At 37.2% G+C, this 27,196-nt stretch overlaps 1 protein-coding gene across 2 annotated transcripts in view; it reads left to right on the forward strand.

Moving 5' to 3' along the window:
• Window positions 1–27,196, forward strand: part of OPHN1 (oligophrenin 1) — a 486,250-nt gene that overhangs the window by 372,677 nt on the left and 86,377 nt on the right. For both annotated transcript variants that reach the window (XM_028126580.2, XM_088028996.1), the window contains exon 18: window positions 21,238–21,397. In XM_028126580.2, coding sequence (XP_027982381.2) covers window positions 21,238–21,397 — 160 coding nt within the window. The remainder of the gene's footprint in view (window positions 1–21,237; window positions 21,398–27,196) is intronic.

Here is a 27,196-nt window from a genome sequence, read left to right on the forward strand (position 1 = left end):
TACTTAGCTGTATAATCTTTTAGCCTGTTTAGTCATCTGTAAAATGAGAATAGTATTGCCCACCACGCAGGACTGTTCTGTGGATTTGAGTGAACACAGATAAAGTGCATAGCACATAGGAGATTCTCAAGAAATGGGAGTTATTATGAAGATTGTGGCCAACTTTTTAATTGGGTATGGCAGGCAGGAAAGACAGTATTATAGAGAGTAGGCTTTGTGATGAGCTCCAAGATGGTGCATTTAAGTGGCATGGGTGGTGCTTTCTGGCCAGAGGGTTCAATGTTGTGGATGAAGATGAATTTACTTGACTTGTAAAAGGCCAGAAACTGGCTCTTATGAAGCATTATGGTGCAGCAGAAAGCACTCTGACTACAGGTCAGCAAATCTGGGTTCTGGTGTCAGTTCTGCTACTAGCTTTATTGACAATCATGGGCAGGTCACTCTTGAGGCTTCTTCTGGTATATTAAAAAGTACAGAAATGAGACAACAAGCTTAGAGAAATTGCAATGCATTTTATATGTGTCTGTTTTTCAAAATAAAGCTATCATGACACTCAAAAAAAATGCAGTAGTCATACATTTTTAACCTCATTTGGAGAAGATCTCAAATACCTAAACTTGAAGCCTTTAGTGAAGGTGAGGCTCCAGGCTAAATGGCCCTCTTGGTCTCCCCCTGTGATAAATTCTGCATCTCTGGATCTCAGGTTTCCCTGTGACATAATGAGACATCACCAAGATTCAGTGCAGCTGACATTCTATGTTTTTCTTATACTTCTATAACAAATGAGCATTATAGACACTAATATAGATAAAGAGGCAGAATTAACAAGAGGATGCCTTTTATATTTATTGCCAATATTTGTAATTTGGGCTAATAGAGGACATCACGAGGCAGTTTCTTCCCAAAAAGTTGTTTGTGATAATTTCAATGAAAGTATAACAATCAGCACATAAATCATTTGCATATTAATTTGAAGTTGCCCTGGGGGAAAGAGAAATTGGGTTCAAGTTCCACGTTACCACTGATTTTCTGTGTGAACTGAAGAAAGTCCCTCCCACTCTCTGGGCCTCCATTTATTCATCTATAATATGAGGGGACTGAACTAGCTAATCTAAAATAGTTATTCCTGCTCTGATTTTCTGAGATTCCTAGTATGTGACAGGAGCCAAGGACTGAGCTAAGGATTATCCTGCTAGCAGTTAGTGAGAAGCACCTGCTTCCATCTACCCAAAGGTTGGCTACTGCCTTACTTCAAGAATCTTGGTCCTTGGGGTGCCTGGGTGGCTCAGTCAGTTAAGTGGCTGCCTTCGGCTCAGGTCATGATCCCAGGGTCCTGGGATCGAGCCCCCCATTGGGCTCCATGCTCGGCTGAAGCCTGCTTCTCCCTCTCCCACTCCCCCTACTCTCTCTCTTTTGCTTTCTCTCTCTCTGTCAAATAAATAAAATCTTAAAAAAAAATCTTGGTCCTCAAAAAGCCTAGAACAAAAGGAGCAAAAGACACAAACACACAAGACACAGAAATAGATAAACAAATACTCTTAAATATATGAAAAACTGCTCATTTCCTCAAAGAAGAAAAATGCAAATTAAAATCTGCACTGAGATACCATTCATTGGCGAAACCTAATGCATGACCACATTCTCTGTTGATGAGACTTTGGGGCAAATAGATACTCTACTACATTGCTGGCATTAATGCAATACAACACTAGAGGAGGAGAATTTGACAAGATCTAACAAGTCTGCATATTCACTTACCCTGTGCCTAGAAATTCTACTTTTAGACATATACCCTGAAGACACACCTCCACAAGTACCAAACAACATATGCACAAGGTTAAACACTGAAGCACAATTTTTTAATACCAAAAGGTTAGAAATACAAAGTATCCAACAATAGGGGACTAGTTGAGTAAATAATGGTATATTCAAACAATGTAGTATTATACAGTCAAAAAAGAATTAGGAAAATACCTACAAACTTTTTTTGTAGTGATTTCTAGAATGCATTATGAATTTCAGGGTGTATAACAGAGAACAACAGCAAAAATAAAAACAAAAAACCCAAAGTTAAAAACAAGGTATCTGAGTATGCTACCCTTTTTATAAGAACAAAAGAGGGAAATAAGGATATATAAGAATATTAAACACATAGTTTCTTACTTTTGTCAAATTAAGCACACAATAAGATAAATAAAAACCTAATGACTCAAAAAGTTAAACCAAATGACCCAGCAATTCTACTATTAGGTATATAATAAGGAGAAATGAGAACATATGTTCACGTAAAAACATATACACAAATATCCACAGTACCATTATTCATAGTTGCCCAAAGGTGGAAACAACCCAAATGACCATCAACCGATAAATAAAAAAATAAAATGTGGTATAAATATACAATGAGATATTATTCAGTGAAAAAAGAAATGAAGCCCTGGGGCACCTGGGTGGTTAAGCATCTGCCTTCGGTTCAGGTCATGATCCCAGTGTCCTGGGATCCAGTCCTCTTGCTTATGCTCTCTCGCTAGTGCTGTCTCTCTCAAATAAATAAATAAAATCTTAAAAAAAAGAAATGAAGCACTGACACATGCTACAACAAGGATGAACTTTGAAAATATTATGCTAAGTAAAAGAAGCCAGACACAAAATACCACATATTATATGACTCCATTTATATAAAATGTTCAGAACAGACAAATCTATAAAGACCAAAAGTAGATTAGTGGTTGCCTAGGGCTGGGATGTGGGGACATGGGAGGGAATGAAGAGTGATTACCATGGGGTTTCTTTTTGGAGTGGTGAAAATACCCTGAAATTAGATAGTGATGATGGTTACACAACTCTGTGAATATACTAAAACCATTGAAAAAACATTAAAAAGGTGAATTGTATGGTATGTGAAATATATTTCAATAAAGCTGTTATAAAAACAAACTAATAAGTATGGTAAAGGAAACCATCAACAAAACAAAAAGGGAACCTATTGAATGGAAGAAGATATTAATCTGATAAGTTAATGTCTAAAATACATAAATCATACAACCTAACACCATAAATTCCCAAACCATCTGATTTAAAAATGGGTAAAAGATATGAATATACATTTTTCCAATTTCCAAAGAATACGTACAGATGGCCAACAGACACGTGAAAAGATGCTCAACATCACTTAGTTTCAGGGAAATACAAATCAAAACCATAATCAGATATCACCTGCCAAATGTCTAGTATCAAAAAGACAAGAAATAACAAGTGTTGGTGAGGATGTGGAGAGAAAGGAACCCTCATGCATTGTTGGTAAGAATGTAAATTGGTGCAACCACTGTGGAAAACAGTATGGAGGTTCCTCAAAAAATTAAAAAATAGAATTACCATATAATTCCAGTAATTCCACTACTGGATTTACCCAAGCAATATGAAAACACTGACTGAGAAAGATATATACACCCCTATGTTTATTGCAGCATTATTTACAATATTATTTACAGTAGCCAAGATAATGAAGCAACCCAAGTGCCCATCCATAGATGAACGGATAAAGAAGATGTGAAAATAATGCATATATTATATATATAATATACATATTATATATATAATGGATATATAAAATATATATAATGGATGTGTGTGTGTGTGAAATAAACCAGACAGAGAAAGATAAATACTATGGAATCTAAAAAACAAAACAAACAAAAACAAATAAAACAGACTCTTAAATTCAGAGAACAAACTGGTGTTTGTCAGAGAGAAGGTGGGTGGGCGGGGGATGGATGAAGGGGATTAAGAGGTACAAATATCCAAAAGGCAAAAAAAAAAAAAAACAACTAATGAAAATGATTACTAAAGGGGGTAGTTGGTGAATAGGGTAGAAGGGATAAAGATGAGAGCCACATTCCTCTAAATCCACCTCCTTGTATGGTTTTGACTTTTGAACCATACTTATGTTTTATATATCCAAAAAGTAAAAATCAATCAAGGATATAAGCCCCGAGACTGAAGATAAAAAAGTAAATGAGGGACGCCTGGGTGACTAAGTCATTTAAGCCTCTGCCTTTGGTTCAGGTCATGATCTCCAGGTCCTGGGATAAAGCCCCGCATCGGGCTCCCTCCCTGCTCAGGGGGAGTCAGCTTCTCCCTCTCTTTCTGCCCCTCCCCCTGCTCATATGCTCTCTCTCTCTCTCTCTCAAATAAATAAATATTTTAAAAAAGCAAATGAGTCTAAATGTTTATCAAATTGGTAACATAGTCCCATAAAGGAAATAGCTATTGCAAATAATTTATAAACACAGTCCTCTGACTCATCCTTAATGAGATAATATTTTAAAAGCAGGAAAAGCTACAAAATAGTAAGCATCACCCAGTAGGTTTAGTAATAGTAACAATATTATAATTAAATTTGAAACTATTTTATATTTATATATCACAAGGATAAAGGAAAAAGTAAATATATTAGTATTATCAGACGACAAGATTTATGGTGTAAGAAAAAGAGATAAAGATACAAAATGTAAGATATAAAGAAAAAATCTATAATGGTAAAGTTGAATTTAGAAAGCCAATATGAACTCATGATTTATTTTTTTAATATTTTTTTCTTTTTTTAAGATTTTATTTTATTTTACAGAGAGAGACAGCGAGAGAGGGAACACAAGCAGGGGGAGTGGGAGAGGGAGAAGCAGGCTCCCCACTGAGCAGGGAGCCTGATGTGGGGCTTGATCTCAGGACCCTGGGATCACAACCCGAGCTGAAGGCAGATGCTTAACGACTGTGCCACCCAGGCGCCCCTGAACTCATGATTTAAAAATGAAATAACAATGGATCTAGAGTGTATTATGCTAAGCTAAATAAGTCAGTCCGAGAAAGACAAATACTGTATGATTTCACTCATTTGTGGAATTTAAGAAACAAAACTGATGAATGTAAGGGAAGGGAAGGAAAAATAAATAAGGTAAAAATAGAGAGGGAGACAAACCATAAAAGACTCTTAACTATAGAGAACAAACTGAGGGTTGCTGGCGGGGAGGTAGGTGGGGGGATGGGGTAATTGGGTGATGGGCATTAAGGAGGACACTTGATGTAATGAGCACTGGGTGTTATATGCAACTGATGAATCACTAAATTCTACCCCAAAACTAATAATACACTATATGTTAACTAACTTGAATTTAAATAAAATAAAACCAAAAACAACCCCAACAAAACAACAAAACTTCTATTCATTGAACCAGTCTTGAAGTGATTCTACCCCCCCAAAAAAGCTATGAACATACATAATGCCAAGCTCTTTGTTTCTAAATAACATTCACTTCTTAGAGAAATGGCTGATTACAGGTCTGAGGCAAGGAAAATACCAGGTGAGCCTAGGATAAAGTGTACCTTTGTGAGCAAATAAGAGCTCAAGTACTAATACAGTCATGTCACGAGGACACAGGAACCTGCTTGAAAAGGCTGACACTGATTACATTTGGAGTCAACATAAACATCAAAACCAAAAATACTGTATTTGAGTATAACTCTTTGAATAAATAAAAATTTATGGGAGATAAGTAGAATAAAGAAAGCTCTTCCTTACAGAAGAATGCCAGCTAATAGATGTGGGAGAAATAATAGAATTAGACAAACCTGTAGTTTCTAACCTCAGTACCGTTTCAAGCATATATCAAAACCATTGGGTAAAAGATTGTTCAGGAACAAGATATTCACATAATTTCAATGTATCACCCACAGATTACTTACTAATTACAAATGAAAAAAAATGTATCTTTACAATCAAGCTATCTGGCAAACACCAGTTTACTTAATTGATCAAACTTAGCATCACTAATAATAGTACAAACTGGCCTTATGTGCCTCTTGATAGGATACAGAAAGAAGTACACAATATAACTTAAATAATTTTGCCAAAAAGGTTTAACCTGAATCAAATTAAACCTTTCCAGTTTACAAAAAAATAGAGGGTATAGAAAAATACAGACTGCTTGACATTCTATTAAGAAACTAGCTTGAACTTTTCCCTGGCCTGGGAAACAGAGGTAGGGGTACTGTTCTATATTAAGAGACTAAAGAAACATAAACAAATACAGTGCATGAACTCTGGATCTAGGTTTGAAAAAGCCCAACTATAATTTCTTTTTGCATGACATTTGACAAAATCTGAATATGGACCACTAATTGGATGATGTGACACTGTAAATTTTCTTGGGTATGAAAATATTTTGTGATTTTGTAGAACAGCATGCTTCTTTTTTTTTCCTTTTTAAGTTTTTATTTAACTTCCAGACAGTTAACAAATAGTGTAATCTTAGTTTCAGTGCTAGAATGTAGTGATTCATCACTTCCATACAATGACCAGTGCTCATCACAAGTGCCCTCCTTAATATCCATCCCCCACCCACCTCCCCTACAGTAACCCTCAGTTTGTTCTCCGTAGTTAAGAGTCTATTTCCTGATTTGCTTCTCTTTTTTTCCCTATGTTCATTTGTTTTGTTTCTTAAATTCCACATTTGAATGAAATCATATGGTATTTGTCTTTCTCTGATTTATTTCCCTTAGCATAACACAGTCTAGCTCTATCCACATTACAAATGGCAATATTTCATTCTTTTTGATGGCTGAGTAATATTCCATTGTATTTATAAACCACATCTTCTTTATCCATTCATCAGTCGATGGACATTTGGGCTCTTTCCATAATTTGGCCATTGTTCATAATGCTGTTATAAACATTGGGGTGCATGTATTCCTTCGGATCAATATTTTTTGTATCCTTTGAGTAAATACCTACTAATACAATTGCTGGGTTGTAGGGCAGTTCTATTTTTAATGTTTTGAGAAATGTCCATACTGTATTCCAGACTGGTTGGACCAGGTTGCATTCCCACCAACAGTGTAAGAGGGTTCCCCCTTCTCTGCATCCTCACCAACAGCGTTATTTCCTGTGCTGTTAATTTTAGCCATTCTGACAGGTGTGAGGTGATATCTCATTCTAGTTTAGATTTGTATTGCCCTCATGCTGAGTGATGTTGAGCATCTTTTCATGTGTCTGTTGGCCATCTGGTTATCTTCTTTGAAAAAATGTCCATTCATGTCTTCTGCCCATTTTTTTAAACAATTATTTGTTTTTTGGGTGTTCAGTTTTATAAGATCTTTATAGATTTTGGATATAACCCTTTATCAGATATGTCATTTGCTAATATTTTTTCCCATTCTGAAGGTTGCCTTTTAGTTTTGTTGATTGTTTCCTTCACTGTGCAGAAGCTTTTTATCTTGATGAAGTCCAGTAGTTCATTTTGTTTCCCTTGCCTCCAGAGACATATCTAGTAACAAGTTGCTACAGCTGATATAAAAGAGGTTACTGCCTGTGTTCTCCTCTAGGATTTTGATGGTTTCCTGTCTCACATTTAGATCTTTCATCCATTTTGAATTTGATTTGTCTATGGTATAAGAAAGTGGCCCGGTTTGTTTCCAACAAACTGAGGGTTCTAGAGGGGAGGGGGGTGGGAGGATGGGTTAGCCTGGTGATGGGTATTAAGGAGGGCACGTACTGCATGGAGCACTGGGTGTTATATGCAAACAATGAATCATGGAACACTACATCAAAAACTAATGATGTAATGTATGGTGATTAACATAACATAATAAAAAAATAAATAAAGCTAAATCCAAAAAAAAGAAAAGAACAATGTTTACTGATAATTATGTTTCCTTAATAAAGAGTTTAAAGTGGAAAAAAAAAAAGTGGTCCAGTTTCATTCTTTTGCATGTTGCTATCCACTGTTCCCAACACCATTTGTTGAAGAGACTGTCTTCCTTCTCTAAGATACTCTTTCCTGCTTTGTTGAAGATTGGTTGACAGTATAGTTAGGGTCCATTTACCGATTCTCTGTTGTGTTCCACTGATTTATGTGTCTGTTTTTGTGCTAAAACCATACCGTCTTGATCACTTCAGCTTTGTAATATAACTTGAAGTCCAGAATTGTGATGCCTCCAGCTTTGCTTTTCTTTTTCAAGCTTGCTTTGCTATTTGGGGTCTTTTGTGGTTGCATACAAATTTTAGGATTATCTCTTCTAGCTCTGTGAAAAATGCTGGTTGTATTAATAGGGATTGCATTAAATGTGTAGATTGCTTTGGGTAGCATAGACATTTTAACAGTATTTTGTTCTTCCAATCCATGAGCATGGGATGTTTTTCCATTCCTTTGTGTCATCTTCAGTTTGTTTCATAAATATTCTGTTCTTTTCATAGTATGGATCTTTTACCACTTTGGTTAGGTTTATTCCTAGGTATCTTATGGTTTTTGGTATAATTTTAAATGGGATCAATTCTTTGATTTCTCTTTCTGCAGCTTCATTATTGGTGTTTAAAATTCTAGAGATTTCTGTACATTAATTTTGTATCCTGTGACTTTACTGAATTTGTGTTTCAGTTCTAGCAATTTTTTGGTGGAGTCTTTCAGGTTTTATACAGAGTATCATGTCATCAGTGAATATTGAAAGTTTCTTCACTTCTTCATTGCTGATTTAGATGCCTTTTATTTCTTTTTTTGTCTGATTGCTAATGCTAGGGCTTCCAGGACTATGTTAAATAACAGTGGTGAGATTGGATATCCCTGTCTTCTTCCTGACCATAGAGGAAAAGCTGTCAGTTTTTCCCCATTGAGGGTGATATTTGTGTGGGTCTTTCATATGTGACCTTATGATGTTGAGATATGTTCCCTCTATCCCTACTTTGTTGAGGGTTTTATCAAGAATGGAGTTCTAACTTGTCAAATGATTTTTCTGCTTCTATTGAGAAACTCATATGGTTCTTTTTCTTTTATTAATGTGTTCTGTCACATTTACTGATTTGCAAATATTGAACCCCCCTGCAGCCCAGAAATAAATCCCATTTGGTCCTGGTGAATAATCCTTTTAAGGTACTGTTGGAGTCAATTAACTACTATCTTCTAAGAGTTTTTGCATCAATGTTTATCAAGGTTATTGGTCTGCAATTCTTTTTATGGCGTCTTTGTCTGGTTTTGGAATCAAGGTAGTGCTGACCTCGTAGAGTGGGTTTGGAAGTTTTCCTTCCTTTTTTTTTTTTTTTTGGAACAGTGTGAGAAGAATAGGTATTTACTGTTTAAATGTTTGGTAGAATTCTCCTGGGAGCTGTCTGGCCCTGGACTTTTATTTCTTGGGAGATTTTTGATTACTGATTCCATTTCATTGTGGGGTATCAGTCTGTTAAAGTTTTCTATTACTTCCTATTTCCGTTTCGGTAGTTTATATGTTTCTAGGAATTTATCCATTTCTTCCAGATAGCCCAATTTATTGGCATATACTTTTTCATATTCTCTTATAGTGTATTTCTTTCGTGTTGGTTGTGATCTCTCCTCTGTCATTCATGATTTTATTTATTTGGGTTCCTTTTTTTATTTTACTTTTACTTTAAAATTTTTATTTAAATTCAATTAGCCAACATATGGTGTATCATTAGTTTCAAATGTAGGTTTCAGTAATTAATCAGTTGCATATAACACCCAGTGCTCATCACATCAGGTGCCCTCCTTAGTGCCTGTCACCCAGTTACCCCATCCCCCCACCCACCTCCCCTCCAGCACTCTTCAGTTTCTTTTTTTTAACCCTCAGTTTTTTTCCCATAGTTATATCCAGGGGTTTGTCAATTTAAAAAAAATATTTTATTTAAATTCAATTTAATTAACATATAGTGTATTATTATTAGTTTCAGGGGTAGAATTGAGTGATTCATCAGTGTCATATAACACAGACACCTCATTACATCAACTGCCCTCCTTAATGCTGATCATCCAGTTACCCCATCCCCCTCATCCACCTCCCCTCCAGCAACCCTTAATTTGTTTCCTATACTTAAGAGTCTCTTATGATTTGTCTCCCTCTCTATTTCATCCTATTTTATTTTTCCTTCCCTTCCCTTAATTCATCTGTTTTGTTTCTTAAATTCCACATATGAGTGAAATCATCTGATATTTGTCTTTCTCTGACTGACTTATTTCACTTAGCATAATATCCTCTAGTTCCATCCATATTGCTGCAAATGGCAAAATTTCATTCTTTTTGATGGCTAAGTAATATTCCATTATATATATATATATATATATATATATATATATATATATATATATATATATATATACCCCACTTCTTTAACCATTCATCTGTCGATGGACATTAGGACTCTTTCCATATTTTGACTATTGTGGACATTGGTGCTATAAACATTGGGATGCATGTGCCCGTTTGAATAACTATGTTTGTATCCTTTGGATACATACCTAGTAGTACAATTGCTGGGTTATAGGGTAGCTCTATTTTTAATTTTTGAGGAACCTCTATACTGTTTTCCAGAGTGGCTGTACCAGTTTATATTCCCATCAACAGTGTAAGGGGCTTCCCCTTTCTCTGCATCTTTGCCAACATCTCTTGTTTCCTGGGTTGTTATTTTAGGCATTTTGACTGGTGTGATTTGGTATCTCACTGTATTGATTTGTATTTCCCTGATGCTGAGTGATGTTGAGCATTTTTTCATGTGTCTCTTGGCTATTTGTATGTCTTCTTTGGAGAAATACCTGTTTTTGTCCTGCCCATTTCTTGACTGGATTTTTTGTTTTTTGGATGTTGAGTTTGAAAAGTTCTTTATACATTTTGGATACTAGCCAATTTTCTGATAAGACATTTGCAAATATCTTCTCCCTTTCCATAAGTTGCCTCTTAATTTTGTCAACTATTTCCTTTGCTGTGCAAAAGCTTTTTATCTTGATGAAGTCTCGATAGTTCATTTTTGCTTTTATTTCCCTTGCTTTTGAATACGTGTCTAGCAAGAATTTGATGTGGCCAAGATCAAAGAGGTTGCTGCCAGTGTTCTCTTCAGGATTTTGTTGGATTCCTGTCTCACATTTAGGTCTTTCATCCATTTTGAGTTTGTTTTCATGTATGGTCTAAGAAAGTGATCCAGTTTCATTCTTCTGTATATAGCTGTCCAATTTTCCCAACACCATTTGTTAAAGAGGCTGTCTTTTTTCCTTTGGATATTCTTTCCTGATTTGTCAAAGATTAGTTGACCATAGAGTTGAGGGTCCATTTCTCAGTTCTCTATTCTGTTCCACTGATCTCTGTGTCTGGTTTTGTGCCAGTACCATACTGTCTTGATGAAGACAGCTTTGTAATAGAGCTTGACACCCTGCATTGTGGTGCCGCCAGCTTTGGTTTTCTTTTTCCACATTCCTTTGGCTGTTCTGGGTCTTTTCTGGTTCGATACAAATTTTAGGATTGTTTGTTCCTCCTCTGTGAAAAATGTTGATGGTATTTTGATAGGGATAGTATTGAATGTGTACATTGCTTTGGGTAGTATAGACATTTTAACTATATTCTTCCAATCCATGAGCATGGAATATTTTTCCATTTCTTTGTGTCTTCCTGAATTTCTTTCATAAGTGTTCTGTAGTTTTCATAGTACAAATCCTTTATCTCTTTGCTTAGGTTTATTCCTAGGTATCTTATGGTTTCTGGTGCAATTGTAAATGGGATCAATTCCTTGATTTCTCTTTCTTCTGCCTCGTTGTTAGTATATATAAATGCAACTGAGTTCTGTGCATTGATTTTATATCCAGTGACTTGCTGAATTCCTATATCATTTCTAGGAATTTTGGGGTGGAGTCTTTTGGAATTTCTATGTAGAGTACCTTGTGTGAGTATATGTTTGAGAGTGAATGTTTGACTTCTTTTTTGCTGATTAGGATGCCTTTTGTTTCTTTTTGTTGTCTGATTGCTAAGGCTAGGACTTCCAGTAGTATGTTGAACAACAGTGATGAGAGTGGGCATCCCTGTCATGTTCCTGACCTTAGGGGAAAAGCTCTCAGTTTTTCTCCATTGAGGATGATATTTGCTGTGGGTTTTTTGTATATGACTTATGATATTGAGGTATGTTCCCTCTATCCCTACATGGCAGAGGGTTTTCGTCAAGAAAGGGTGCTGTATTTTGTCGAATACTTTTTCAGCATCTTTTGAGAGGATCATATGGTTCTTGTCTCTCTCTTTTTTTTTATTAATGTGGTGTATCACATTGATTGATTTGCAGATGTTGAACCACCTTGCAGCCTAGGTATAAATCCCAATTGCTCATGGTGAATGATCGTTTTATTGTAGTATTGGATCCTATTAGCTAGCTAGTAACTTGGTGAGAACTTTTGCATCCATGTTCATCAGGGATATTGGTCTGTAATTCTCCTTTTCTGTGGGGTCTGTGTCTGGTTTTGGGATCAAGCTAATGCTGGCCTTATAGAATGTGTTTGGAGTTTTCCTTCCATTTCTACTTTTTGAGATAGCTTCAGAAGAATAGATACTGATTCTTCTTTAAATATTTGGTAGAATTCCCATGGTAGGCTGTCCAGCCCTGGACTCTTGTTTGTTGGGAGATTTTTGATTACTGCTTCAGTTTCTTTTTTGGTTATGGGTGTGTTCAGGTTTTCTATTTCTTCCTGGTTCAGTTTTGGTAGTTTATATGTCCCTAGGAATGCATCCATTTCTTCCAGATTGCCTAATTTGTTGGCATATAGTTACTCATAATATGTTCTTATAATTGTTTGTATTTCTTTGGTGTTGGTTGTGATCTCTCCTCTTTCATTCATGATTTTATTTATTTGGTTTCTTTCTCTTTCTTTTTGATAAGTCTGGCTAGGGGTTTATCACTATTATTCTTTCAAAGAATCAGCTCCTAGTTTTAGTGATCTGTTCTACTGTTTTTTTTGTTTTGTTTTGTTTTATTCTATAGCATTGATTTTTGCTCTAATCGTTATTATTTCTTTTCTCCTGCTGGATTTAGGCTTTATTTGCCGTTGTTTTTCCAGCTCCTTTAGGTGTAAGGTTAGGTTGTATATTTGAGACTTTTCTTGTTTCTTGAGAAAGGCCTTTATTGCCTATATACTTTCCTGTGAGGACTGCCTTCACTACATCCCAAAGGTTCTGAACTGATGTGTTTTCATTTTCATTTATTTACATGTATTTTTTTTAATTCTTCTATAATTTCCTGGTTGACCCATTAATCTTCAATAGGATGCTCTTTAACTTCCATGTATTTGTGTTCCTTCCAAATTTTTTCTTGTGATTGTGTTCAGATTTCAAAGCATTATGGTCTTACAATATGCATGGTATAATCTTGATCTTTTTCTACTAGTTGAGACCTGATTTGTGACCCAGTATGTGATCTATCCTGGAGAGTGTTCCATGTACACTTGAGAGGATTGTGCATTCTGTTGCTTTAGGGTGAAATGCTCTGAATATATCTGTGAAGTCCATTTGGTCCAGTATGTCATTCAGAGCCCTTGTTTCCTGTTGATCATCTGCTTAGATGATCTGTCCATCTAAGACCCCATTATGAGTGGGGTCTTAAAATCCCCTACTATTATTGTATTGTTATCAATGTGTTTCTTTAATTTTGTTATTAATTGGTTTATATAATTGGCTGCTCCCATGTTAGGGGCATAAATATTTACAGTTGTTAGGCCTTCTTGTTGGATAGACATTTTTATTATGTTATAGTGTCCCTCTTCATCTCTTATTACAGTCTTTGGTTTAAAATCTATTTTGTCTGATATGAGGATTGGTACTCCAGCTTTCTTTGATGTCCTTTAGCATGATAAATAGTTCCTCACCCCTTTCTTTTCAATCTGTAGGTGTCTTTGTCTAAAATTTGTTACTTTTGGGCTCTCTCTCTTTGCTCAAAGGATCCCTGTAATATTTCTTGCAGGGCTGGTGTTCATGAACTCCTTTAGTTTTCATTTGTCCTGAAAACTCTTTCTCTCTCCTATTCTGAATGACAGCCTTGCTGAATAAAATATTCTTGGCTGCATATGTTTCCCATTTAGCACATTGAATATATCATGCCTGTCCTTTCTGGCCTGCCAGGTCTCTGTGGACAGGTCTGCTGCCAGCCTTATGTTTCTACCCTTGTAGGTTAACGACCTCTTCTCCCCAACCTGCTTTCAGGATTTTCTCTTTGTCTCTGGAATTTGCAAGTTTCACTATTAGATGTTGAGGTGCTGATCTATTTTTATTGTTTTTGTTGGGGGTTCTCTGTGCCTCCTAGACTTGAATGCCTGTTTCCTTCCCCAAATTAGGGAAGTTCTCAGCTATAATTTTTTCAAATAAATCTTCTGCCCTCCTCTTTATCTCCTGGGACCCCTATTATTCAGATATTATTTCACTTTATGGTATCACTGGTTTCTTGAAGTGTGATCCAGGAGTTGTTTTTCTCTTTTTCTCAGCTATCTTATTTTCCATCATTTTGTCTTCTATATCACTGACTCTCTCTTCTCCCTCATTTATCCTAGCTGTGAGAGCTTCCATTTTTAAATTTTGCCCTTAGTTCTTTTACTTCTACAGTAAGGGATTCTCTAGTGTCTTATCCTTTTTTCAAGCCCAGCTAGTATCTTTATAATCACTGTTTTGAGTTCTAGTTCCAACATCTTATTTATATCCGTATTGATTCAATCCCTGGCAGTGTCTACTTCCTCCTGTTCTTTCTTTTGGTGTGCATTTCTCTCTCTCATCATTATGTCCAGAAAAGTAAAGAAGAAAGAGAGAGCAAAGACAAAAATAATATATCTGATTTTAGATAGAAAGAAAGAAACAAAAAGAAAGAAACAAAACAAAAGAAGAAAAAATCAAACAAGAAATAAAACAGAACAAAACAATGAACTAGATCATGGGTGTATTTTGGTCTGTTTGTTAAAAGAAACTAGATCCCAAAATAGGAAGGAAAGAAATATACACACACACACACACATATATACATACACAAAAATAAAATAAAATGGAAAGAATGGAAACCAAATTTAATATATATATAAATTATATATTAAAATAAAAATTGAAAAAATAAGAGAAAGATTGAAAAAATAAGAAAATTGCTGAAAATAGATAAACCTGAAAGACTAAGGAAAAATGCTATATACTGTTTTCTCCAAGAGCTGAAATTTGACAGTTCTCTCTGATTGGTAAACTTTGTGGTAACCATTTGTTCCTGCTGGTCTTCTGGGGGAGGGGCCCCTTGCACTGATTCTCAGAAGTCCTTGCTTTGGTGCAATTGCACCCCTCCTGCCAGCAGCCCAGGCTCATTGTAAGTGGCTCCAGATTTCATTGCACATGCAAAACAGCATGTGGTGCTGTTTTGCTCCCTGTAGGCTTTCAGCACTGATCTCTAGTCCTGGGGCTGGAAGTTCAAATCCCCCCATCCTCAGTGAGCCCTCATGAACAATCACTTTTATCTCCCTGGTTTCCGTGCATACTTTGTGTTCACCCAGCCTATGATTGAGCATTTTATCACAGACATGCAACCCAGTTTTGAGTCTCCAGTCTTTATTGACTCCTTCAGCGTGGTCTCAGCTGTTCCTCCCGGGGTGGGGGTCGTTGAGGGTGGTCTCGTTGTGCTTCTGCCTTTGGCTGGGCCCCTGCCTGGAGAGTGGTCCAAGGACAGTTCAGCAGTTTGCAGTTTATGGCAACACAGAGCAGAAAGCCGGCACGTAGACTCACTCTTTTCAGCTGGCTTCCCCACTCTCGTGCCTGGGAACTCTGCCACACTCAGGCACCCCCATTCTTTTTGTGATCCCGGGGATCCTGAGACCATGCTGTCCCACTTGGGATTCTGCCTCGCTTCCCTGCCTGAGCACCTTTATGCCGGGGACGTCCCCCACTGTAGCAGACTTCTGTAAGTTCCGATTTTGTGCTCAGGTGCTTATAATACTTTGCCATGGTCTCCTAAACAAGCTCCCTCCCCTCCACCATATCCTCTGAATTACTGCCCTGGATTTAAGTCTCTGCACCTCCTACCTTCCAAAAAGTGGTTTCTTTCCTTTTTTTAAAAAAAGTATTTTATTTATTTATTTGACAGAGAGAGAGAGAGAGAGAGAGAGCGCAGGGGGAGCAGGAGAGGGAGAAGCAGGCTCTCCGCTGAGCAGGGAGCCCGATGCGGGGCTCGATCCCAGGACCCTGGGATCATGACCTGAGCCGAAGGCAGCCGTTTAACTGACTGAACCACCCAGGCGCCCCTGTTGCTTTTTTATTTGTAGAATTGCAGTATTTATTTTTTTAGATCTCCGATTGATTTCACAGGTGTTCATAATGCTTTGATAAGTCTCTAGCTGAATTCCAGGGACCAGGCATACTCAGGGTACCCTACTTCTCCAGCATCTTAACTCACTCACCCTAGGGGTTTGTCAATTTTATTAATTTCCCCAAAGAACTGGCTCCTTATTTAATCTGTTATACTGTTCTTCTTGTTTCTGTATCATTTATTTAGGCTCTATTCTTTATTATTTCCCTTCTACTGGCTTTAGGCTACATTTGCTATTCTTTTTCTAGATTGTTTAGGTGTAAGGTTAGGTTGTGTATTTGATATTTTTATTGCTTCATGAGGTAGACCTGTATTGCTATATACTTCTCTCTTAGGACCCCGTTTGCTGCATCCCAAAGGTTTTGGACTGTCGTGTTTTCACTGTCATTTGCTTCCATGTATTATTTAATTTCCTTTCAAGAGAAGGATTTTTTTTTTAATTTTTTTTATTGTTATGTTAATCACCATATATTACATCATTAGTTTTTGGTGCAGTGTTCCATGATTCATTGTTTGTTCATAACACCCAGTGCTCCATGCAGAACGTGCCCTCCTCAATACCCATCACCAGGCTAACCCATCCCCCTACCCCCCTCCCCTCTAGAACCCTCAGTTTGTTTTTCAGAGTCCATCATCTCTCATGGTTCGTCTCCCCCTCTGACATACTCCCCTTTTCAAGAGAAGGATTTTTTTAGATTCATTAGATGACAGAAATGGAAGTGCCTTTAGATCACCTAATAAACTTTCATTTTACAGATGAGAGAATACATACATGGGATAGAAAAAAATAAGCCAAAAGTCACATAAGTGACTGAACCAGCTTTAATGAACTGCTTCAGTTTTTATTTTTATGTTTTCTGTATTTACTGAGGTATAATTGACAAATAAAAATTATATATATGTTTAAGATATACAACTTGATGTTTGGTTTATGTATACAGTGTGAAATAATTGCCACGATAAAGCTAATTAATTTATCTACCACCTCACATAATTTCATTTTCTTCTTTTTGTGGTGATTACACATAAGGTTTACCCTCTTACCAAATTTCAAATGTATAATACAGTATTGTTAATTCTATTCTCACTGCTATACATTAGATCTCCAGAACTTAATCATCTTATATAACTGAAACTTTGTACTTCTTTACCAACATCTTCCCATTTTCCCCTCCCTCCACCTCCTGGCAACCACCATTCTACTTTCTGCTTCTATGTCTATTTTGGATTCCACATATAAGCAAGATTGTTTAGTATTTGTCTTTCTAGGTTCATCCATGAACCTAGCAAATGGCAGAATTTCCTTCTTTTTTTAAGGCTGTTTAACATTCCATTGTATATATATATTTATCTAGCTACCCATTGTTGAACACTTAGTTTGCTCCCATATAATGCTGCAATGGGAGTACACATAACTTTTTCAGATAGTGATTTCATTTCCTTTGGATTGTCTATGCAAAATGAACAAACCTTTCAGAATCCCTAATAAAAGTAGAAAGAGAGTTTTATTTGAGCCCAAGTTAGGACAGCTGCCCAGGAAACATGGTCTTTACAAGGAAGAAAGTGCTCCAGAAAAATGAACCTTTTTTACAGGATTATAATACTTTTTTACGTCTTGTAAAGGCTCAAAATATTATAGATTAGCACATAGGCAGGAATCACGAGTTTCATCATTCAGGAATGCAGGTGATGTGGGATCTCTGAGCAAAAAAGGTCAAGAAAGAATTCTTGACATGTTTTCAGTGCAAAAAGGTGTTTTTATTAAAGCATGGAACAGGACTCATGGACAAAATTGCTGCACTGTGACTGTGTGGAGAAATTGACTATATACTTTCAAATTGGGGGGCAGAGATAAGGGAAGTCACTAAAGGGATTTCCATATGTTAAAGAAAACTTACAGGATCCTGGAGGTCTGGCTATTGTCAAGCTAAGGTTGCTTTTAGTCTCTAGCAAAACGTCAACATTAAGGCAGCCATGAGCTCCTTGAGGAATGTCACACTCTGCATGTCTCAGGTATTTCTCAATGGGCTGCAAGTTGTAAGGAAATTTAATTGTATCTACATTTCTTTTGCCTTTCTTCTCATCATAGGGGTAGGAATATTGACTGATATCTCAAGGACATGATGGTTTTCCTTTAGGCTACTCATTCACAAAGCAGGTGTACAATGTATGCATGTTGAGCCATAAATCAGGCTTTTGATTTAAACAACATTTATGTACAGTAATGCTAACTAAAAAAGAAACCTAAAATGGCTTCCCTTGTGTATCAGGCCTTGAGAGAGTTTTTCTCTCATCAGGATATATACCCAGAAGTGGGATTCCTGGATCATAAGGTAGTTCTATTTTATAGACATTTTAGTTTATGACCTCGGATCTAAACCATCTAATCAAAATTATTTTTCTAAACTGTAGGCTTTTTACAACCTCCCTCTGATAGCCATTTTTTGTTTTAAATTTTGATGTTCCAGAAGTTGTACCCATTGTCGGCGAGTCCATGTGGACTAGGGAATTTGAGATTTGTTTGCTGTCAAGTCATATCACAAACTCCTACCTAATTCACTACTCACAATGCTCTTATTTTTGGTTTTATTTCCCTTATTAACCCACAATTTGGGGTGTGACATACCTCTTAATGATAATGTATAATAAAAAGAGAGATGTCAAATGCAAAGAAATCTCCCTCTAAAATAGGTTACCTTCCAAATCTCATAAGAAGGCCAAGAAGAAAAAGAATGTCCTAAACGGGATACCAGGAACCTCCCTTAGAAAAATAGAAGGTGGCTTTAGCTTAAAGAGAGCCCCACAAGGGTTTTGATTTCTTAACAGGAATTAGATAAGCAAGCAGTGGGATGCAATAGGATGACTGTAAGACTTGTGGCCCAACAAATATGGGTTTGAATCCTTGTCATGTATTCACAAACTGTGTGACCTTGATTAAGTGCTTTACCTTCTGTAAACCTAGGCTTCAGAGATAAAACACTCTGCCTTTTTTGGAGTTGGGAGTGTTAAGTGAGCTCTGGCACCTTCACCAGAAGTCCATTCCTTTCAAAGTTCACAGAAGGAGATAAGCATTCACAGGTGTTGGAGGCTGCAGTCTCACGAGTGTCCTTGCCTTGCTACTAGTGGTTTAGCCACTTGGTGGTGGTATGGAGTTGCTTTTCCATTTTAACATCTCAAAAAAATTGTCATTAAATAATAAGGGTTAATTGTCAAAATATTTAAACTGTTAAAAGGGACCCATCACCAGCCCAGCAATAATAAATGCCTGTGAATGGTTGCTGTTCATTATCATGTGAATGGCACCCAACCTTTGTAATGAGCTTAACAGACTTCATCAGGATTTGTCCAAGGATTCTGTCTCTGTCAGTTACCCACTTAGTAAAGAGCCTGCCTGTTGATAGGGTCAGTCTCTCAGGGGCCTTTACCTGGGAGGGTTTTGAAAATTAGTGTTTGAGGTGGGTGGTCTCACTGCCTCACCTCCCCACCCTCACAGCCAAACTAACCAAAGAGCTGCTCATATTTTATTTGCTGCCTCCAGTACTATTTGAAAGAGCAGTAGAGGCACTTAGTTCCATTCAAAATAATTAATTGGTAGCTGCTTTGTATGAGTCACACACACTTGAAAGTTGTTTACCATCTAGTAAGGGAGGCAGATAAGAAACAGAAAATTGTAACATATTTGCTTGCCAATGGTGTCAATCAAGAAGAGGACAATGGGCTGTGATAGCCCTGAAGGAGATGTCACCTAAAGTGAATCTCAGAGGATAAATAGACATTCTTTATATCCAGAAGGAAGGAGACATTCTAAGCAGGAGTGGCATGAAACAACATGGTATAGCCAGAAAACCTAATCTAAGCAGTATAGTGTATCAAGAGTATCAGAGGTCAGCAGTACTTAGATGGAGACTCCTGGAGAGGTAATAATAATAGCAGATATTTCTAATGCAATATTTTCACGATACCACGTGAAAGCAATTTAGCTCTATGTAAACAGCCCTGTGAGGTGGGTACTATTTTTGCATATGGGAAAACTGAAGCCCAGAGAGGTTATGTCACTAACACTGTTGCACAATTGAGTGGTACTGTTAGGATTCAAGCCCACGTCAGCTTCAGAGTCCAACCTTTACATTGGGATTAGAAACAGGCTATAAGTTGCAACTTTGAAGAGAGCTGGCCTTATCCTATAAGTGCTACAAAGCCCCTAAAGAGAATTTTAGCAAGATGAGTGATTAGGGATCAGAATATTGGTAATTACAGGCTCTACTCTGATGAGACTGACTGTGATTTCAAGGAAATCCCTTTCCTTCTTTGGACCTCTGTTTTTTTGTTTTTTTGTTTTTATTTTTTTAAAGATTTTATTTATTTATTTGAGAGAGAGAATGAGAGAGAGCACATGACAGGGGGGAGGGTCAGAGGGAGAAGCAGACTCCCTGCTGAGCAGGGAGCCCAATGCGGGACTCGATCCTGGAACTCCAGGATCATGACCTGAGCCGAAGGCAGTCACTTAACCAACTGAGCCACCCAGGCGCCCTGGACCTCTGTTTTTTTGTTTTGTTTTTGTTTTGGGGTGTGTGTGTGTGTGTGTGTGTGTGTGTGTGTGTGTGTGTGATTTCATCTGTAAAATGAGGACAGTGATGATAAAGGGCTAATTTCAAGGATCCCTTCCAGCTCTTTTGAGTTTTTTACTTTCAAACTAGGGGTGGGGGAGGGGCTACATTCCTGACTGGTGTCAGACTGGTGAGACTGGTAGGTACTTATCTATGTGCTTTGTTCTTTTTTATATGTGCTTTATACATGCTGTACTTATTGCCTGGAATGTTGTCTTGCTTCTTTCCTGTCTTTCTAAATACTTTCTAACTATGGCTACCTACCCCCCTTCTCTTAACTCCTACAGTGCTACTAAGTTAGCTGTGTCTCACTTAGGCCCCTAATAATATACTTTTATTCTTTGCTACTTGTTTGCTTTGTAGTCTTCTCATATATATTTTGGACTCTACTTTTTTCCTACTTTTTAGTTTCTCTTGCCCCCATATCATCTAACACAGTCTTGGTTACAAGGGGGTCTTGGAGAAAATCTTGTTAATCATTTTTTTTTTCTCTTTTGGCAGTGTATGTGAGCACAGCAAAGAGAATCTTATGACCCCTTCCAACATGGGCGTGATCTTTGGGCCCACTCTGATGAGAGCTCAGGAGGACACTGTCGCTGCCATGATGAACATCAAATTCCAGAACATTGTGGTGGAAATCCTAATTGAGCACTTCGTCAAGGTATGTATTCCCTGTTCTCACCATCACTTCTCCAAGCATGTGACACTTTCCCCTAGCCACCTTTTAGAGTTGTGTCTCCCTCCCTTGTTCAAGTTGATAATGGAAGGGAATTCTATTATGACACAATGGCATTTAAATAGCATTTCTGACACTGAAATTCATTCATTTAGCAAATACTGTTCAGTTCTATAACTATTTTATTATCAGGCACCAGGCTAGATGGTATAGAAGAAGAAAAAAATCATTGTTCATGCCTGTACAGAGTTAATAGTATAATATGAAGATAGCCATATATACAAATGAAAATGATAGATATGAAAGTGGTGCGTGTATAATGAAACCATAAAGAAAGCAATATCTATACTTATTTAACCTCATCCTATTTCAAAAAAAATTAAGGTGGTATATTTTATATGGTATATAAAATACAAGGTACTATATTATACATCATAATTAGGTCAAATGAAAAAGGAAAAATAAGGATAGAGACAGAAAATGAACCCAGGAATGAGGCTAGACAAGAAATAATTATTGACAAGTCCTGTACACTTGCTACAGATGGCCTTTCATCTGACTCTTAAGCTTTCTAGTAGCCAGTACCATCCTAGCAAGGTTTAATTCAATAAAAACTTTTCTGCAGGGGGAGGAGGCTAATGACACTATCTAGATGGCATCTACAGTTCAAACCCAAGCTCTACCACTTACCAGCTATATTTGGTGGAATATAGGTTAGGCTTCTAAGACTCCACATATAAACACAGTGGCTCCAACAAAAGAGACATTTATTACTTGATTGTGGGATAGTCCAGTGAGGTGTTCCAGTGCTGATATCGTGACTTGACAGGGGCAAGAACCCAGTTTCCTTCTTTCTTCTTGTTCTGCCATCTCTAAGGGCTGCTTCACTGCATGACCAAATATCTTCTATATCATATCAGTTGAGAAGGATGAAAGAAAGGAAAATGAAGGATACAACCCTGTCCTTTAAGGCCAGGACCTGAGAGTCACATATATCACTTTTATTTATATACCATTTCAGAATTTAATCCTGTGGTCACATCTGGCAGATGAGTTAGGGAAGTATAGTTTTTATCTGGGGCCCTCCTGTGCCCAGATAAATCTTTAGTTCTTTTTCTAAAAGAAAAATGAGTGTATATTGGATTACAACTGGTATTCTCTGCTATATTATCTGTGTTACATCAAACAACTTCTCTGATAGTCATTTTTTTTAGCTAAAATGTGAAGATGATAATAAACCTGTACTATGTGAAGTACTATGTAAATGTCCAAGGCCACTTAGCTAGTAACAGAGCTGGGGTTTAAATCCAAGTAGCCTGGCTCAGAGTTGAAGTACTTAATCACTATGAAGTGCTGCCTCATTGATCATTTTTGAATGGTGATATTATTGGGCATAGAGGACACTTGGGATTATCAAGGATGGGTACTTGCAAAGAAGTACAATTTATGTCACTACTGTAGGTGGAAATAAAGGAAAATAGGGAAAGGAAATTTCAAGGAGATGACCCAGCATGAACAAAGGCCCAAAGACCTAAAACTTCAAGTAATTTGGTATTGTTGGAACATGAAATAAAAATAGCAGTGGTCAGAGATGTGATTGGAGGCAGACAGGGGCCAGGTCCCAAAAGGACTAAACTCTGTCTAGTTGAAGAGTTTGGAATGTTTGGCATTGTTCCTACAGGCTTGGGAAAGCATTGCTTAAAAGTAGAGTAGTATTATGGATAGACTTACATTCAGGAGGCATTATCTTGTCTGTGGTGTGAAGGATAGATTACAAAGAGAGAGGGTAGTGCCATTATCAGAGCAATAAATAACTGTAGTCTGAGTCAGGGTGGTGGGAAGAGGAACAGGGAGGGAAAAGCATAGGACTGAGTGATTGGAAGTGGAAAATGTGGGAGAGGAAGATGTCTGAATTCTGGATTTCTGACTCGGCTGACTGGATGGATGGGGCTGTCCTTCATAAATATAAGAAATACAGAATGGAAAAGGTTGGGAGAAGATGGAAAAAAAACTTGATTTGCTGCAGGTTGGACTTCAGATTCCTGAAGGATATCCAGAAAGCAGTATTTATGAAGTAGTTGGAGTAAAGTAAGGAGTAGCAAACTTTACTCAAAGAAAATATTTATGGTAAATATTTTAGGCTGTGCAGGTCATAGAAATCTTTCACAACTATTCAACTCCACCTTTGTATTGGGAAAGCAGCCATAGACAACATGTAAACAAATGAATATTCCAATAAAACTCTGTTAACAAAGCAGGGAGCAGGCCTATGGGCTGCAATTTCTTTTTTTTTTTTTTTTAAAGATTTTATTTATTTATTCATGAGAGACAGAGAGAGAGAGAGAGAGAGAGGCAGAGGGAGAAGCAGGCTCCCGAGGAGCAGGGAGCCTGACGCGGGACCCGATCCCAGGACCCTGGGATCATGACCTGAGCCGAAGGCAGACGCTTAACCATCTGAGCCACCCAGGCGCCCGCGGGCTGCAATTTCTTGACTCTTGGTCTAAAACCCAAATTTCATTAATTAATTAATTGATTGATTGATATTCAATCAACCAATATGTATTGAGTACCCACTATTTGCCAGGTACTATTTTAGGTCCTGGAGATACAGCCCTCATGGAATTTACATTCTGAAGGAAGTAGAAAAACAATATTCAAAATAAGTAAAATACATAGTGTGTTAGATGGTAATGAGCATTAAGAAGAAAAATAAAGCAGAGAAGGGGAATAGGAAGGGTTGGAAAGTGGTTTTGTAATTTTAAAATACAGTAAGTCCTCACTAAAAGGACAAATTTTGAGCAGAGATCTATAGGAAATAAAGGAGTGATTTCATTCAGCTATCTGAGGGAAAAGCATTCTAGGCTGAGAAAATGGTAAGCACAATATCCCTGAAGCAGAAGTGTGTCTATCATGTTCAAAGTACAAAAAGGAGGCTAGATTAGCTAAAAAGGATTAAACAAACAAACAAACAAACAAACGAAAAAGAAAGAAATATAAGAAGATGGATTCAGAAAGAAAATAGAGAAAGCTGAGTAGATTCTATAGGTCCTTAGAATCCATTGGAAGGACTTGACTTCGCTGTATCTGAGTAAGATAAAAGGGAGGTTTTTAAGAGAAATAACACAATTTGATTTATGTTTAACAGGACTATTCTGGATGCTGTGTAGAAATAAGGGTAGAAGGAAGGAGATTAATTAGGAAGCTGTTTTAATAATGCAATCAAAAAATAGTTGTACCTTGGATGAGGGTAGTAATAGTGGAGATGGTAAGAAGTGGTCAGATTCTGAATGTATTTTGAAGTCAGAGCCAACAGTATTTGCTGACAAATGACAGGTGGAATGTAGAAGAAAGGAGTCATGGGTAACTTCAGGGTTTTTGTTTTTGTTTTTTATCTGAGCAATTGGAAGGATGAAGTTGCCATTTACTGAGCTATGTAAGAATGAGGGAGGAGCAGATTTGAAAGAAAAAAGGAGCAGAAGTTCAGCCTATGAGACATCTGAGATCAGAGAAGAAAACAGGATTAGAGAAATAGAGTTGGCCTTCAACAGCATAGAGTTGGTGTTTAAGACAATGTGAATGAATATTCTGGCCTAATGAACACTTTTGTGAGAGAATAAATGTTAGACCAAAAATTGAAAACTAGGGAGTGCCAGTGTTTGAAGGGCCAATGGAAGAGATTACAAAACAGATTGAGAAGGATTGATCAATGACAGATCTAGGAGATAGGGGAGCCACAGAGCCCTGGAAATGAGAGAGTCTTAGGAAGGAAAGAGTAGACAGTAGTTACAATTTCTCAAGACATGTTATGTTGGACAAGCACTGAAAAGTACCTACTGCTTTACATATAAATTTTTTTTAAATATAAGCAATATCTATACATGGCAAAAATACAAACCATAAAGAATAAAACACATTTCTATCCTTTACCTGTGTTCAACTCCTAATTCCAATCCTCATTTCAAGAGTTTCTGGTCATTTTGGCAAAGGAAAAAAGTGCGTATATACACATAGATGTGCATATAAAATATTTGACATATTTTATATGCATATATTATTCTTCTACTTAGTACAGCTAAAATCTCTGGACATTATATATAAAAATAACACAAGAAGACTCTGAAATATAGAAGGTGGACCAGACTGGCTAAGGACCTTAGGACCTGAGGAATGACATGGCCACAAGTCACCTGGATTTTGTTTTTGCCTCATCTCCCAGATTGGGTGCGGTCAAAAAAGGTATCAACAAAAGTCTACTCTCTCTAGCCAAAGGACCTGGAAAGGAACAGCCCTACAACACAGAAAAATTTTAGATAGTAACCTCTGTACTCCAGCAAAATAGCACAGAAAAGAAATGCAGCCCCACCCCCACCCCTTCCAGCAAATACTGAGTGGAGAAGCTAGATTTTTACCTTTGCCAGGCTGTAACAAGCACCTGAGCCTCTCTCCCCCCACTTCATGCAGTGTTGTCAAGAAGGCCAAGTGGGGAGCCAGAATTTCATCCTCACCTGGTGGTAATGAGACACCATCTTCCACTCTCAGTGGTGTCAGTGGAGACCACATGAAGCACCTAGACACCCATGCCTATTTGGCATTGGAGTAGCATCAGAGGAGGCTTGGTAGAAATACAGGACTTTCACCACCACTCAGTGGTAATAAGTCTAGCACACTATAGTGTCAGTGGAGAGGAGACCATTTGGGGAACAGTAACGAGACACTCCTCCCCCTCTGGCCACAGTGGTATCATCAGAGGCATAGTGAGAAGTCTGAAATCCTACTCCTGCCTAGCAGTAACAAGAAGTTCTTACCTTCCACTGAGATGTCAATGGAGGCCAAGTGGAAAACCTGGACTTTCACTCTATCCTGGCAGAAATGAGGCAGTGCTCCTCCTATGTTAGAGTGGCAGTGCCAGAGGAGGCCTGCTATAACAGAAGATATAAGTAAGAACAAGACTCACATAGTACCCAAAATGTGCAGGCTTCAGTTGAAAATCATTTGTCAAAATCATACCAAGATGATTCATCACAACATGAATGAGAAAAGATCATCAAGAGAAACCAACACCAAGATGACACAGATGTTAATGATCTGACAAGAATTTTAAAGTAGCCATTATAAAAATGCTTTAATGAGCTATTAGGAATACATTTGAAAGAAAAAAAATAGAGAATCTCAGCAAAGTAATAGAAAGTTTCTGCAAAGAAATACAGATTCGGCAAATAAATAGAACATATCAAGAAAAACCAAGTAAAAATTATAGAACTGCAAAATGCAATAAATGAAACTTAAAAATCCAATGGATGGGCTAACAATAGAATGGAGAGGACAGGGGAAAGAGACTGAACTTTTAGAGTAACAGAAATTATGCAATCCAAACAACAGAAAACTAAGAGAAATTGTTGCCAGCAGACCTCTCCTAAAAGAATGGCTAAAGTAAGTTCTCTAAACAAAAAAGACACAATAAAAGAAGGAATCTTGGAATATTGGGAAGGAAAAATGAACAAATAGAAAAAGCAAATATTTGGGTAAATTTAATAGACTTTCCTTTTCCTCTTGAGTTTTCTCAGTGATGTTTGATGGTTAAAGCAAATTATTTTTTAGCTTTATTGAGATAAAACAAAATTTACAATATGATCTGATGTGATTCTCAATGTATGTGAAAGAAATGTTTAAGACACATTATAAAAGGGGGAGCATAAAGAACATTAGAGGGAGGTAAGGTTTGTGCATTTCAGCAAACAGGTAAAATGTTGAAACCAGTAGCCTGTGGTGACTCATATATGTACA

This window comes from Eumetopias jubatus, unplaced genomic scaffold, assembly GCF_037043125.1.
Source record: "Eumetopias jubatus isolate StellerSeaLion01/CBP00866 unplaced genomic scaffold, mEumJub1_p1.0 scaffold_11, whole genome shotgun sequence".
NCBI classification, from domain to species: Eukaryota; Metazoa; Chordata; class Mammalia; order Carnivora; family Otariidae; genus Eumetopias; species Eumetopias jubatus.